General features: G+C 52.7%; 1 protein-coding gene across 3 annotated transcripts in view; it reads left to right on the top strand.

Moving 5' to 3' along the window:
* The first annotated feature begins 6,207 nt into the window (after positions 1 to 6,207).
* ANKRD10 (ankyrin repeat domain 10) overlaps positions 6,208 to 13,686 on the top strand; it is a 32,839-nt gene continuing 25,360 nt past the window's right edge. The window contains exons 1-2 of one of the 3 annotated variants that reach the window (XM_017666052.3): positions 6,208 to 7,285; positions 10,755 to 10,907. In XM_017666052.3, the coding sequence (XP_017521541.1) occupies positions 7,082 to 7,285; positions 10,755 to 10,907 (357 nt within the window). In that variant the 5' untranslated portion in view covers positions 6,208 to 7,081. Of the gene's footprint in view, positions 7,286 to 7,330; positions 7,640 to 9,222; positions 10,113 to 10,754; positions 10,908 to 13,686 lie in introns of those variants that run through there. The other 2 variants (XM_073212352.1, XM_017666219.3) reach the window with 2 other exon arrangements.

Consider the following 13,686-nt stretch of genomic DNA (forward strand, 5'->3'; position numbering starts at 1 on the left):
GCCTGGTGAGGTAGAGGTCCAATCGAACCTCTCTTCTCGCCCCCATTCCACGGAGGCAGGTGGGGAGGAGCAGGGCCAGTTGGATGGACGGCAGTGAGAACAGCTCTTTGTGCTGGTCCATTATTCTACGATGGTAGCAAGTCCTTGCGAGTATACCCAAACCTTGAGCAAAGCCCTCCAACCGCGCTTTGAGAATTAAGAGGAAGGGGCCACCCTCTGTTTGGGATGCAGGGGCCAGGGGAGGGCAGTCAGCATGCTGTCCCACGAGCAGCCCCGTGGACCACAGTGCCCAGGGGGGCCATTTCCCAAGGGGCCATTGGTCCCAGGCACAGGGCAGCACACAGTTGACGTGCACTCCGAGCAGTCCCACACCCCCTGCAGCCAGGGAGACCTGGTACCTGTTAATACTCTCTCTTCATACATCATCCAGGCCTCAAATGGAGAAGGGGCAGGGCTGGCAAGATGGGAGATTATGGTGCCCCAGCCCACCGCTGCCAGAGCCCCCATGGCCAGGCTTCTGCCCCTTCCTGACTGCTCCCCCTGGCCTACACAGGAGCCACATACATTTCTCCCACCTTTGAAGGGGCCAGAAGAGGGTGCAGGGTTCTGGCAGGGTAGGTCAAAAGAAGACTCTTCAGGTAGACACTGTATCAGGGCTGGCAGACGGGGTCTTCTCACCCCACCTCGCCTCCTGGGAAGCCTGTGCACTCCTTGCCCACACCCTGGCTTTTCCATGAGGCGTCAGCGCACCTGTGTCTGCCCACAGGGTCTCATCTTCTGGACAGAGATGAGTAAGAGCAGTTTGAAGCCAACAGCTTAATTCCTGTTATTTCATCAGGTGGTCAGGGTTATGTTACCCCCAGTAACAGAGACTCCTGTCAGACTGTCTTGTTTCTGGAATGTTCTTACAGAATAAATTCAACAGGGGGAATTTTAGGAAGCGAGGCAGATGTGATCAGCTTGCATCCCACCTGGTACCAGGTCTGGTCCGGGGCATTGGGGAGCAGCCTCTGTCTGAAGATGGGGACTCTGTCTGGAGGGAAGTCAGCCCCAGGCTGGCCACAGGGACTTCCCAGCCCCTTGGCAGAGGAAGGTCACCAGCCCTGCCAGTGGGAGAGCTGAAGGACATTTTAATAATAGTGATGACTCATAGGGACTTTTCTGTCTGATAATAGCATTGGGAAATGAAGGAATCAGCTAAAACATTTTAAGGGATGACATGGTTGCCAAGTTAAAGGGCAGAAGGGACAGCAGGACCCTCCTCAGAAGCAGCCCACTCTGGCTGCCTCTGCCGGGATGGCGGCAGGTGCCAGACACCTGTTTCCCTCTCCTCAGGCCTGCCGCCACCCGGTGCCCAGCAGTTCTGCTGTCACGAGTCTGCTGCTGAGTGGGGCACATCCTTCTTTTCTTATTTTAAGGGCATTAGTGTTTGTGAAACAGTAAAGAAATGCCTCTATTAGTCTCTGCCCCGGTTCCTGGCACAAAGCTCCTAAGCCTCACAATGTCCTACAGACACGAGCACCAGGGGCCACCTTCCGCTCTAATATGTGGCCTCTGGCCCTGTCCCCGACAGAGCTCCTAAACCCCTGGGAGTGTCCTGGGTGACGGGAGCGTCTCCTGCTGTGGTGAGGTGACACGGCTGGGCTCCCGGAGGGGGGCTGCTCACCAAAGACCGGCCATGACTAGGCGCTGGGACGTTTCACCCCACCTCACCCCCCATCCTCCAGAGAGGGGTGAGGGCCCCGAGACTGAGCTCACCACCGACCATGCCTGCATAAGGAAGCCCGTAAAAGTCCCAGAGAGCTTCCAGGTGGGTGGCGGGCCCTTCCGGCCCCGCCCCAGGGAGCTCCTCAGCTGTGCCCTTCATCAGGTCCTTTAGTAACTGGCAGGTGTGAGTCGTGTGCCCCTGAGTTCTGTGAGCCGCTCAAGCAAGTTAATCGCACCTGAGGAGGAGGGGGTGACTGTGTGGGCCATAAGCACTGGTGATGACCTGGACCTGTGTCTGACGGGGGCAGTCTTGTGGGACAGAGCCCTTACCCTGTGGGACGTGACGTGATCCAGGTGGGTGGTGGCAGAACCGAGTTGAATGGCAGGACACTGAGCTGGGGTCACAGAGAATCACCTGGCATGGGGAGAATCGTCCACACATTGGCCCCCAGGAGCGCCAGGAATGAAGTGTTCTCTGTGAAGGTAGGAGAGGTGCACGGGGGAGTGAATGCAGTGGGGAGAGTGGGGTTTCCCTGCGCAGACAGGAAAAATGTGAGTTTTCTCCATCGGAGTGCTAATCCCTTTTTAAACAAGATGTGAGACCCAGGACAATCAGTGAGACTCCAGAATCTTGACGCTCTTTATGACCGAGATCCCTGGTCCACAGCAGGTCTCCCCGTTCTGCAAGGGAGTTTCCACCTGCAGTTTCCTGTCATTCACACTTGTCCTGGGGGCTGACTATGGGTGGGGCGCTGTCCTGGTGCAAGGGATACAGTGATAATGGAGAGACAGAGAGAGACAGGGATGGAGAGAGACGGGGAGAGGGAGGCCTCCACCCCTGCAGGCTCTGGCTCTGAGCGGGGGCTCTCCGCTCTCGGCGCTCAGGGCAGCTCCGATCCGGAGCAGAGAGGGGCAGCCCCTGAAGACCGTCTGCTTTCACAGGAGCAGACGTGTTTCTAAGCATCTGGAGACCTGGGGATGTGGAGAGGCAGTCTCAGAGCCCACCTCCTCACAATCAAGATTTTTATTTTTATTTCGTGATTAAGAGGGAGTAACATTTACTTGTCAGGTTTATAAACGTTCTCATTTGGGGGTGACAGGAAGCCAAGCTACCACGCGTCGGGGAACCTCTGTCCTGGCGCTGCCTGCAGGGGAGGAGGTGGCGGAGGGGCTAGGCCAGGATGTGGGCAGCCCCCTGGCTCTCCTACCAGGACCGAGTGAGCACCACAGGCGGGTGGCCTGAGCACTGGCTGAGGTTCTCTCCCAGCTCAGACCCAGGAGCCCTAGATGGGGTGATGGAGCAGGTGCCCACTGGGGCTGGGAGGCAGGGGCCGCCTTGGCCCCGATGCTGGGGTTGCTGGGGACCCTCATGTTCCATCTCAGCTGCACCTTCTCCAGGTGTTCTGTGTGCCGATCTGTGTCCAAATTTCCCTTTTACAGGACACCAGCCACACTGGGGGCCTGCTCTGCCCCATGATGACCTCATCTGCTAGGACCCTGTTTCCAAATCTGAGAGGCTAGGGGTTACCATCCAACTCAGAACAGGGAGCGTGGGGGTGGGAGGCAGAAGCCTCCAGCAGGTCCTTGGTTTCCAGGGCCGTGGTCGGCCACGAGGAGGCACGACAGGCAGGTCCAGAGGGCTGCACAGGCCCAGCCGCAGGGCGGCCACAGGCTGAAACTCGGATTTGGGACTTTGCTCCTGAGGAGCCATTTCCAGTGAGGTGTGCACATCGCTAACAGCAGGAGATGATCTGGGAGGCGCCCTATCAGACTGCATTTTGTTGCATGTTTAAATGGATAGAGACAAAATCTGGCTGACACCATACCTCACTGACATTTCATTTATGAAGGGCATGTGAATAAAGCTGATCAGTTTAAAAGGCGAACCTATTTTAAGGAAAATACTAAGCATAGATCCTATGTGGCTATAAAAATCTGTGTGAGTGTGGGGAAGATCCACATGGAAGTGGTGTTGCATGACTGTCGTTGCTGTGGACTGAATGTTTGTGTCGCCCCAAATTCCAAATGTTGATGCCCTAAATCCCCTTGTGGTGCCACTGGGGTTGGGCCTTTGGAGGTCATGAGGGTGGGGCCCCCACCATGGGATCAGTGCCCTGATGAGCAGAGTCAGCAGCCTGCTCTTACCTCTGCGTGCGAGGATACCGACCGTCTGTGGGCCAGGACAGGGCCTCACCAGAACCTGACCCTGCTGGCGCCCTGAACCCAGACCTTTAGCCTCCAGAACTGTGAGAAACACATTTCCTTCATTTAAGCCTCCCTGCCTGTGCTTCCCTATGATGGTAGCCCGGACAGACCAAGACAGCACACTTACGTCTAATTCCAAGCAGATTCACCTTCTTAAAAGATGTACCTGGTGGTGCGGTGGGAGACAGGTGGGAGGGCTGAGGGGCAGACAGAGGGCAGTAAGGCTCTGGCCTGCTGAGGCCAGGCTGGGGGTACCAGCAAGGGGCTCGCCCGCCCCCACAGCCAGCTGCAAGTTGGATCTGTGTCTCCCTCCGAGCCCCCGCCACCCCTTACCTAGCACCACAGCAGACCCCTCACTGGTCCAGACTCCGCGCTGTGCATCCTGGGGCCCTGCCCAGGGTCCTTCCTACACCACACCGTTCATGTACTGCGAAGCGCTCAGAAGAGGCCCACCGAGGTCTCCCAGGTGTGTAGACACTCATGCACATTTCCGCCTGGGATATTCGTTCAACTGAGCCCTGCCCCATTTGAGCAATTCCTCACAGACTCTGGTCTGCTGCCCGCAAAAAAATTCCTTTTGGGAAACCCTAAACTCAGGGTTTTTGCTTTGTTTGATACTGAGTTTTGAGTCATTCTGTTTCCTTTCATGTATCTGAATTGTATCTTCAAATACTCAAGTTTGCTTATGTTAAAGAAGGATTGGTCAAACTATTAAAGTAAGAAAATAACCCAGTGACACTTGTTAAAGTCTGGTAAGGCAGACTTTATTCAAGGGGCCATTGTGATGGGTGCAGGGACCTCGGCAATGGACAAGACCCCATTTTTTCTTGCAGTGGGGGAGAGATCAGACTCACCTCTGAATACAGCACAGGCAAAGGGGAACGTGTAGCCAAGGAGCAGGGGGGCATTAGCAGGCAGAAAATTACCAAGAGAACATACCAGGGTCAGCTAAACATCAGATTAAACCGACCTAACAGGATTCTTGCTGAAGGCAGGCCTGGTGACCAGGCAGCACCTGAGGGTAGAGGGTGGAGGATGCCGGGCCTAATTAGATAGAGGCAGTGATCAGATTCAGGGCCCGGGCTTCTAGCTACACCAACTTGGCAGGATTCTTGCTAAAACTGGACAACACAGAGGTGAGTGTGCAGGTCCGAAAGTGAGGCCTAGCTGAAATTCAGGGGAGCTCGAGTAGAGTTTGGTCGAGGAGAGAATCTTTGTCACATATTCACATACTTTGTTAAACAAAATCTGACATATTTGAGTTATGACTACTTCTTTCTCCCTTTTCCCTACAGCTTTTTAGAAACAAGAGTCCTAAAGAAAATCTGTAACTGGTAATAAAATTATAAAAGTTGGGCAAAACTTGGGACCAACCAGTTAAAACACGGTATTTGAGACGATTCACTAGACTCCCCTTTATAATTCTCACACCCACAATTACCATACCGCATATCTTAGGGGTCTGTCATCATGTATGTGTTCATCTATTTCAGCTCTCTAAATATCTATGCAAGCCAAATAGCCCTAAAAACACAGAAAGTCATCTTAACTGAGGAAGGATGCACCCCAAGTATCCTATCATTGTAACCTACTTATTTTCCTAGGCCTTAAGACTCTTCATGCAAAATAAGTTCTAAGATTAAACAAATCTAAAGGTGGGTTGTAAAGTAGGTCTGGATATTATTCTAAACCCTGCCACAGGCATGCAGTTTGTCCATGGGCAAGTTCCTTAGCTTATCTGTCTCAGTTCCATCACCCCTAGAGTGCAGGGTAAACAGGAGTCATCCCTCCCGGTACTGCAGTTGAGAAGGCATAGGGAAAGGTGGAAGTCATTATCAGGGTACATATCGTAAGTAGATAATTACATTAAAATCGTGTGCAAGCATGTGGGGTTGGTTGGGTGCCATGGGGGAGATGTATGCAAAGGAAAATGGATTTGGAGCTGACCAAGTTTGAAACGAGATCACAGCATATTTTTACCTTTTTGGTGTAAATAAAAAGGTACTGCTTGACGTATTGAAACATTCTTTCTTGCCTCATCTAAAAGATCTTAGGCTGCCTCTGGAGAGAAGGCAGATTCTGTCTCCTTGCACTCCCCACTCATTAGTAACTGCTCAGGGAACTGAAATACTTAACTGCTATTTCTCAATTACTATATCTAGAGCATTTCCCAAGTGTTTCATTGAGCATTGTACTCAACACACTTTGTCAACACACAGATGACTGTGCTGTATATTAACACCAAGAAGTTAACAATTTCCATATGAGTGGCGGTAGGTTTGTAATTTCTTGTTTTATTAACTAATGTTGCAATGGTTATCTCATGCAGCAATATTTCCCCAGACATCTGGTTACCTACTTTAATTTGAATTACTGTGCTTCAGAATCGTGTAAAGGAAAAAAGGAAAGCAATATATACAAGGAAAAAGAACACATACAAATGAAAAAGCACTATATGGTTAGAAAAGTACTGTAAGGAAATATCCACGAGCATTAATAGTGGTTATTCCTCGACAGTGAAATTGATTTTTACGTATTATTCATAATCAGAAAAAAACACCTATTTTTTTAAACTTTTTTTCAATCAAATCAACCGATTCTCGGGGCTGAAAGAGGGTTTAGCACCTCCCGGAGAGCAGTTTAGTCTTTTCTGGTTCTGCAGTCGTCCTCGCCGGACAGCGGGGACCAAGGGACGCAGGGACCGAAGAAGGGGCGCAGGCACCGGGGCACCCAGGGACCGGACCGGGGGGCCCAGGGAACAGAGCTGGGCCGCCACGCCCGGCGCTGCAGGTTCGGACTAGAGTCCACACGGGTCGCCGGGGCAACGAGGGCTCCGCGCGGTGGCGCAACGACCCCGACTTGCCACGGGGAGCCCAGCCTCCTCCTACGCGAGGCGGGTTTCTGCGCGCGGACCTCTCAGGGCCCCGCGGGCTGCGGTTCTTTGCAGGGACGGAGGCGGTAAGGGCGGGGCAGCTGCTGGCCCCGCCCCTCCGCCTCGGCCCCGCCCCGCCCCCTGTGCGCGCTCGGCTCGGCAGCCGGCGGGACGCGGCGGCGGCGGTGGCGGTGACGGCGGCAGTTCTGCGCTCCCTCCTTTGTACTCAGGCAGCCTCTCTGCTCCCCGTTCGCGCGTCCTCTCGGCCCACCAGCTCGTGCTCTGCGGTGACGGACGATGTCGGCGGCGGGCGCGGGTGTGGAGGCGGGCTTTTCCAGTGAGGAGCTGCTGTCGCTCCGCTTCCCGCTGCACCGCGCTTGCCGGGACGGGGACCTGGCCGCGCTCTGCTCGCTGTTGCAGCAAACTCCGCGCGCCCACTTGGCCGCCGAGGACTCCTTCTACGGCTGGACGCCCGTGCACTGGGCCGCGCACTTCGGCAAGGTGGGCGCGGGCCCTTTAAGGCGCCATTTTCGCGGCTTTCCTGTGGGGTCGAAAGGGTGGGGCTGGGGGGCGCGGGGTGTGCTGGGAGGACGGGGCGGAAGCGGGGTCACGGCTACCCGTGGCTAGGCTAGTGCGGAGGCCGGGGCCGGAGGGCGCGGGACGTGCCGGGAGCGTGGGCAGAAATAGGGGTGCGGAGCCCGGGGCCCGAAGAAGCGGGGCGTGCCAGGAATGCGGCGGAAGCGGGGTCGCGGCGCCGCAGGGCCGGAGTCGGAGGGCGCGAGGCGTGCCGGGAATTCGGGCGGAAACGGAGGCCGGGGCTGGAGGGCGCGAGGCGTGCCGGGAGCACGAGCGGAAGTAGGGTCTCAGTTCCCTGGGGGCCGGGGCGTGCCGGGAGCGCGGGCGGAAATGGGGTCGCCGCACCCCGGGGGCTCGGGCGTGTTTGTGGCGGCGCCAGTTTCCAAAGGGCGTGGCCTCGAGAGGCGCCAATTGCCCTGAGGGCGGCTCTGGCCCAGTGCTGGCCGCGCCGCGCCGGCCGTTCTGCGGGAGGTTCGGGTCTCTGGGACTGGCGCGCTGGCGGCCGGAACGCCGGTGCCTCGGAGGAAAGCCGCGGGGCCTCCGGCGTGTCGCCCCGCGCTGACGCCAGACCCGGGAACGTCTCGGGCACCGCGTCTGCGCGACCCGCCTCGGCTCCGCACCCTGAGCCCCTGGTTTCCGCCCCGCGGCCCTGAGGCTGCCCAGCGCCCGCCCGACATACCGGGTACAGCGTCCCGTCAGCTGGAGGTGGGGTTTCGGTGGCGGAGTAAAAACCTGCGCAGGTTGTGAAGTCACCAGACGGTTGTGTCGAATGAAGTGACACTTTAAAAGTGGGAGATTTTGTGCGGAATGTCCGTGCGCCTCCATACCCTGCCCGGGCTCAGCGGGCTCGGCGACGGCTGCATTACCCGGGGTCTGAGCTGCTGTAAGCGGGTTACGTCAGGGAGGTTTATCTCCCTGTGAAGCCTTTACGACGTCCCCTTAAAGTCATTAAAACATTTGGGAGTTAACGGGGTGCTCCTTTTAAATTTTTAAAATATTACTCAGCTGTGCATTAAGTGGAGTTACTTGAGGGAAGCAAGTCATAAAGTGAGATTCACGGTGCATTTCAGAAGTGACTTTCCTGATGAAGATTTATATACCAAAAATCAGGAACACTTAGAGATGTCTTCTCTCTGAATTGATAAAGTTGGGTTCGAATGGTTTTGCAGAAAAACACGCAATCATGTGAAACGCGACGACGTTTCAAAAAGACCTGAACGTCTGTGCGTTTTTACTTCACTTTGCTCCTGCCCTGCATTCGCACGCGGCTATCTTTTGGGAAACAGTTTCTGGTTTCTTCCTAAGACGGAGAATTCAGAGGTGTATTTTGGAGACACGGTGGGGGTAAGAAGAGTGGGCAGCCCCCTGGGCCGTGCGGTCCCCAGGGCACGGCCTGTGAGGCGGTGCCGCCCCGGCGCCCTTCCTGATAACGAGCGCCCAGGGAAATCAGGCTCACGGGCCCTTCGCCGGCCCCTCGTCCTCTAGCCCTGGAAGCGGATTTCCCGAAGCCGTCAGTAATCTGAGCATTAGCGCTCCTGAGTGCGTCTGCCTCTGGGTCATTTTTACAGTAAGGTGTAGGCACCCCAAAGCTTGATTCTCAGCGTCTTTGTCCCCATGTGTTTGAGGAAACACCCTTGTCACAGGCAAGGACAATTTTTTTTTTTAAAGCATCCTTGTTCATTCTGATCCTCCTTAGCTGGTTGAGAATGAGACGGATTTGACAGTCCTGCACATTCTGTGGAATGCATAAAGCTGCCTTGCAGTGGTCAGTAAGACCCCTTATTTACCAACCAAAGGATTCCTCCAGGTATCTAGGGATTAGAAAGAGCCATTACTGCTTTAAAAATGCGTAAAATAGTTAATTTCATGTTATGTGTATTTTATGACGTTAAAATCGACTGAATTTGCTTTTTGAAAACCCACTTCCATAGAGCGTGAGTAGTAGATTAACCTTGTAGACAAGAGGCAGTTTAGCGTGTTCAGCTGTCTCTAATCATTATGACTGTATAGTCGTAGAGTCCGTAGAAAGGAGAGCATCATTCAGTCTGAGTACAAGCTATTAGACCGGAATTAGGCCAGGACTCAGGGCTACAAGTTCCCATTGCACTCCCCTCCAGCCCCCTTTTATATACATTTAAGAAGAGCCAATTTACCACTTAGCATCCTATGAACTATTCCCAACTTTCATGAAAGCATGTGTTCCTAGAAATGTGTCCGTTGTGCACACGTCACCTAACCTTTTATGAAGGTCATTTTCCCGGAGGACTAGTCATTTAAAGTCAGTTGCACCTTGCTTTTGCAAGCTGTGCTGTTGAAAGATGCCCTTCCAGAATTCCGAACCCAGTTTCCTAAATGGAACCCAGAGGTAACATTTAAGTCCAGGGATCTCTTAGTTGATGTTAAAGATTAAGCACTTTGACATGCCCAGTAATTGTCCTTGTTTAATTTCTGTTGGGTTTGAGACCTGTTCTGTGTATTCCCAACTCTGGGAGTTCATCTCACAGAAATGTTGATTGCAGTGACCTGTAGTTTTCCCAGAAAAGCTTAAATTGAGAGGATAAGATGTTGGGGTGAGATGGGTATTTGCTCTTCCTCTGAGGTGTGACCTCTAGGAGAGAAACGTTGGCAGAGCTTTTATGTAACACCCTGACACGCTTCATGAGGGGACATGGGCAGTCCAGGATCTGAGGACACGGCGGGTGGAACAGTGTAAATCTTTGAGAACAGCTGACCAGGCAGTGCCTGGCCCATGGTAGGCACTTGGTGAATACTTGCTCTGTGTGATGGGTCCCTTTTACCCAGAGATTAGTTAGTACTTTGGTACTTGACTGCAAAGTCTGGCCCTGGTTTCTGTGTCTTCATCTCAGTCACCTGACATTCACAGAACTCAGCTGCCATGAGGCCTTTTTTGCCCTGGGGTTTTTTTGTGTACAGTTTGAACAGGCCAAGTGCTGCCCTCTTGCTCTAAAGTCCTTTCCCTAAGAAAATAGCCTGGAGAGTGGGCCTCAGTTGGGTTTTCAACGAATGCTGCGTTGGTGAAGGTGTACAGACTACAGTTGTGTAGACTGCAGAAGTGTAACGATAAAGTTTGCCTTGACTACACCAACTTTACCCTCAACTACACAAACTTAATCTACCGATCACGGAGTGAGTGTAGTGTCCGTCTGCCTTTCTATTAATGTGTACAGTTTTTTACAAGGAGAGAAAGCATTCTTTTAAATGCCCTTTAAAATGGTATAGTATTGGGAAGGAATGATTTCCTCTGTTCCCTTAAACAGAAAAAAAAAAATAACAAAAATGCCACTAACCTCCATTATAGAATATAGGTTATTTGTGTGATATTTCATAGTATACCAACACTTGTGCATGTTCACCCTCCACCCCGTTTTCAAAGTTGGAGTGCTTAATACAGTTGGTGAGAGCTGGAGCTACGCTGGACGTGTCCACCACGCGTTATGCGCAGACCCCGGCCCACATCGCCGCCTTCGGGGGCCACCCTCAGTGCCTGGTCTGGCTGATCCAAGCAGGAGCCAGCGTTAACAAGCCGGTAAGGGAGTGCGTGCCTGGGGCCGCCTTGCTGGGGTTTTGTTTTCCTTCTCCAATTATAATTACACGGTGTTGAGCTTTAAATTGAGGCCTTAATTGGAGTGTGAGCTTTACCTGAGGGCTAACTGGAATTCATGTTTACGGAGGTATTTGGGGGTAATAGGCCCCTGACATAGCAGTGCTTTCTGTGTATAGAGTGCTCTCACCTGTTCCGTGACCTGCCCTGATCCGCAGGGTCCAGGGTGATTTGCCCAAGTTAGAGCTAATAACTGAAGGAGTCTGGCCTTAAGCCTAGGTTTCCTGGCTGCCCTGCTCATGTTGCCTGAGCTTCCTTTCCGCAGATAAAACTGTGGCAAAAGAATGGCTATTAAGTCATCTCTGTGACGGTCAGATTAGGAGTGACCATCGGGAGTTAATGTTGGTTCAGATTCGGGTTGCAGTTGCGGGATGACTGGACACAGATAAGCAGCCAGGTGTTAGGTAGTCGTGGCTCCTGGACACACACAAGTGCAGGGGATTTGTGTTAAAGTATGCCCAATAGGAATGTGGGTCCACCTTGTGTGTTTTTTTGTTGTTGTTATTATCATTAATCTACAACTACATGACGAACATTATGTTTACTAGGCTCCCCCCTTCACCAAGTCCCCCCCACACACCCCATTACAGTCACTGCCCATCAGCGTAGTAAGATGCTGTAGAGTCACTACTTGTCTTCTCTGTGTTGCACAGCCCTTCCCATGCCCCCCCCCATTATACCTGCTAATCGTAATGCCCCCTTTCTTTCCCCCTCCCTTATCCCTCCCTTCCCACCCATCCTCCCCAGTCCCTTTCCCTTTGGTAACTGTTAGTCCTTTCTTGGGTTCTGTGAGTCGGCTGCTGTTTTGTTCCTTCAGTTTTCCTTTGTTCTTATACTCCACATATGAGTGAAAACATTTGGTACTTGTCTCTCTCTGCCTGGCTTATTTCACTGAGCATAATACCCTCTAGCTACATCCATGTTGTGGCAAACGGTAGGATTTGTTTTCTTCTTATGGGTGAATAATACTCCATTGTGTACATGTACCACATCTTCTTTATCCATTCATCTACTGATGGACACTTAGGTTGCTTCCATTTCTTGGCTATTGTGAATAGTGCTGCGATAAACATAGGGGTGCATCTGTCTTTTTCAAACTGGGCTGCTGCATTCTTAGGGTAAATTCCTAGAAGTGGAATTCCTGGGTCAAATGATATGTCTATTTTGAGCTTTTTGAGGAACCTCCATACTACTTTCCACAATGGTTGAACTAATTTACATTCCCACCAGCAGTGTAGGAGGGCTCCCCTTTCTCCACAACCTCGCCAACATTTGTTGTTATTTGTCACCGTGTTTTCTCACAGTGTGTTTTCAGGATTCCCAAACACCACAAGGGTGTTGTGCGTGCCTGCACAGGCGTCAGGTGTAGTAGACTCCATGGAAAGTCTGATGGGAGTGGTGTCCAGGCTGAGCCCCTGCCCCAGGAGCGCCTGGCTGAGGGCTGTGCCTCAGGTTCTGTAGGTGTTTGGGAGGCCTTTATACTTTCCTTCTCCCATCATCCTATTTTTAGATGCTTATCTTGCCAATGGGTTTCAGCCCCTGGCAAGTGTGCTATGGATTCAGTAGGTACAAAGAAAATGACAGTAGAATGTTCTTGGGGTGAAAGGGTTATACCCAACTTTATTTCCACGGTGGCAGGTCAATCGCTAGAATCCTGTTCACTCAGAGGCAAGTCTGAATGCAGCAAGCTGGTCTCTGCCTCTGGGCCCCTCTGCCCGCACAGCTGCCCTCTGGGCCTCTGTCCTCTGCGCTGCTCTCCTGCAGCCTTGCAGCTGTGCCACTCTGTCGCCCAGAGCACTGGGCAGGGCTCTCTACAGAGAGTCAGTAACGATGCATTGCCTACAGGTGTGTAGTGAGCTAGCCAGCCAGGGCCAGGGGAGAATCCCAGCCACAGGAACCTCCACTTCATCCACAATGCTCTTTGATCCTCAGGGCCTACTTTGTGCAAAGGAAATTTTATTTTCTCCTTTCTCCTTTTCTGTTTTTCCTGATTCATCCCTTGTTGGTAACCAGGTTTAAGCATTGCCAGCCCCCCTTCTCAAAGTAACCTGGCTGCCCACCTATAAAAAGCAAGTGATTGAGGAAAGGGGTTTTTAGCAGTGGCTTAAAACAAGGGTCGTGACAAAGGGGCAGGAGGGTCCCTGTCGTTTCATCCGGTACTCAGGAGTTCTGCCTTGTCAGCCCTACGGTGGCTGCTGTGCTGGGAGTTGCCTGACTCTCTCCTCCTCTCATTCCCGGCCCTGTCTTTTCCCTCCTTTCTCCTGGGAGGAGAGTGGGGCCGGGGCAGAGGGCATGATTCCAAGCGCCACCTCCTTGCCTGTGGGCCCTTGGGCAAATCGTTTTCTTGGTCTGTGGCTCAGTCTCCTTAACAAAATGTGGATAATCCATGAATGGCAGTAATTCATACTTGGTATTAATGTGGAATTTTAGTATAGAATATTCTGTGTGCTAATTTACACTCAGTTACTGTACATCTAATTTGGAGACATCTAAAGAAATTATCTAATGCAGCTTTCAGATCTTTCACTATCTGGAAGCCTCTTCATGTAGTCCTTTATCGGTCTCAGTATTTCACACAGATGGGGGTTGCTGCTCTGGACAGCACCAGGTGGAGACCCCTCCTGCGCCCTGCCCGCAGAGCGTCCCCAGACCCCGCCCTCTCCCACAGCCTCCCTGTGTCCAGCTGGCCAGCCGGGCTCAGCAC

The sequence above is a fragment of the Manis javanica genome, chromosome 9 (assembly GCF_040802235.1).
Source record: "Manis javanica isolate MJ-LG chromosome 9, MJ_LKY, whole genome shotgun sequence".
Taxonomy (NCBI): Eukaryota; Metazoa; Chordata; class Mammalia; order Pholidota; family Manidae; genus Manis; species Manis javanica.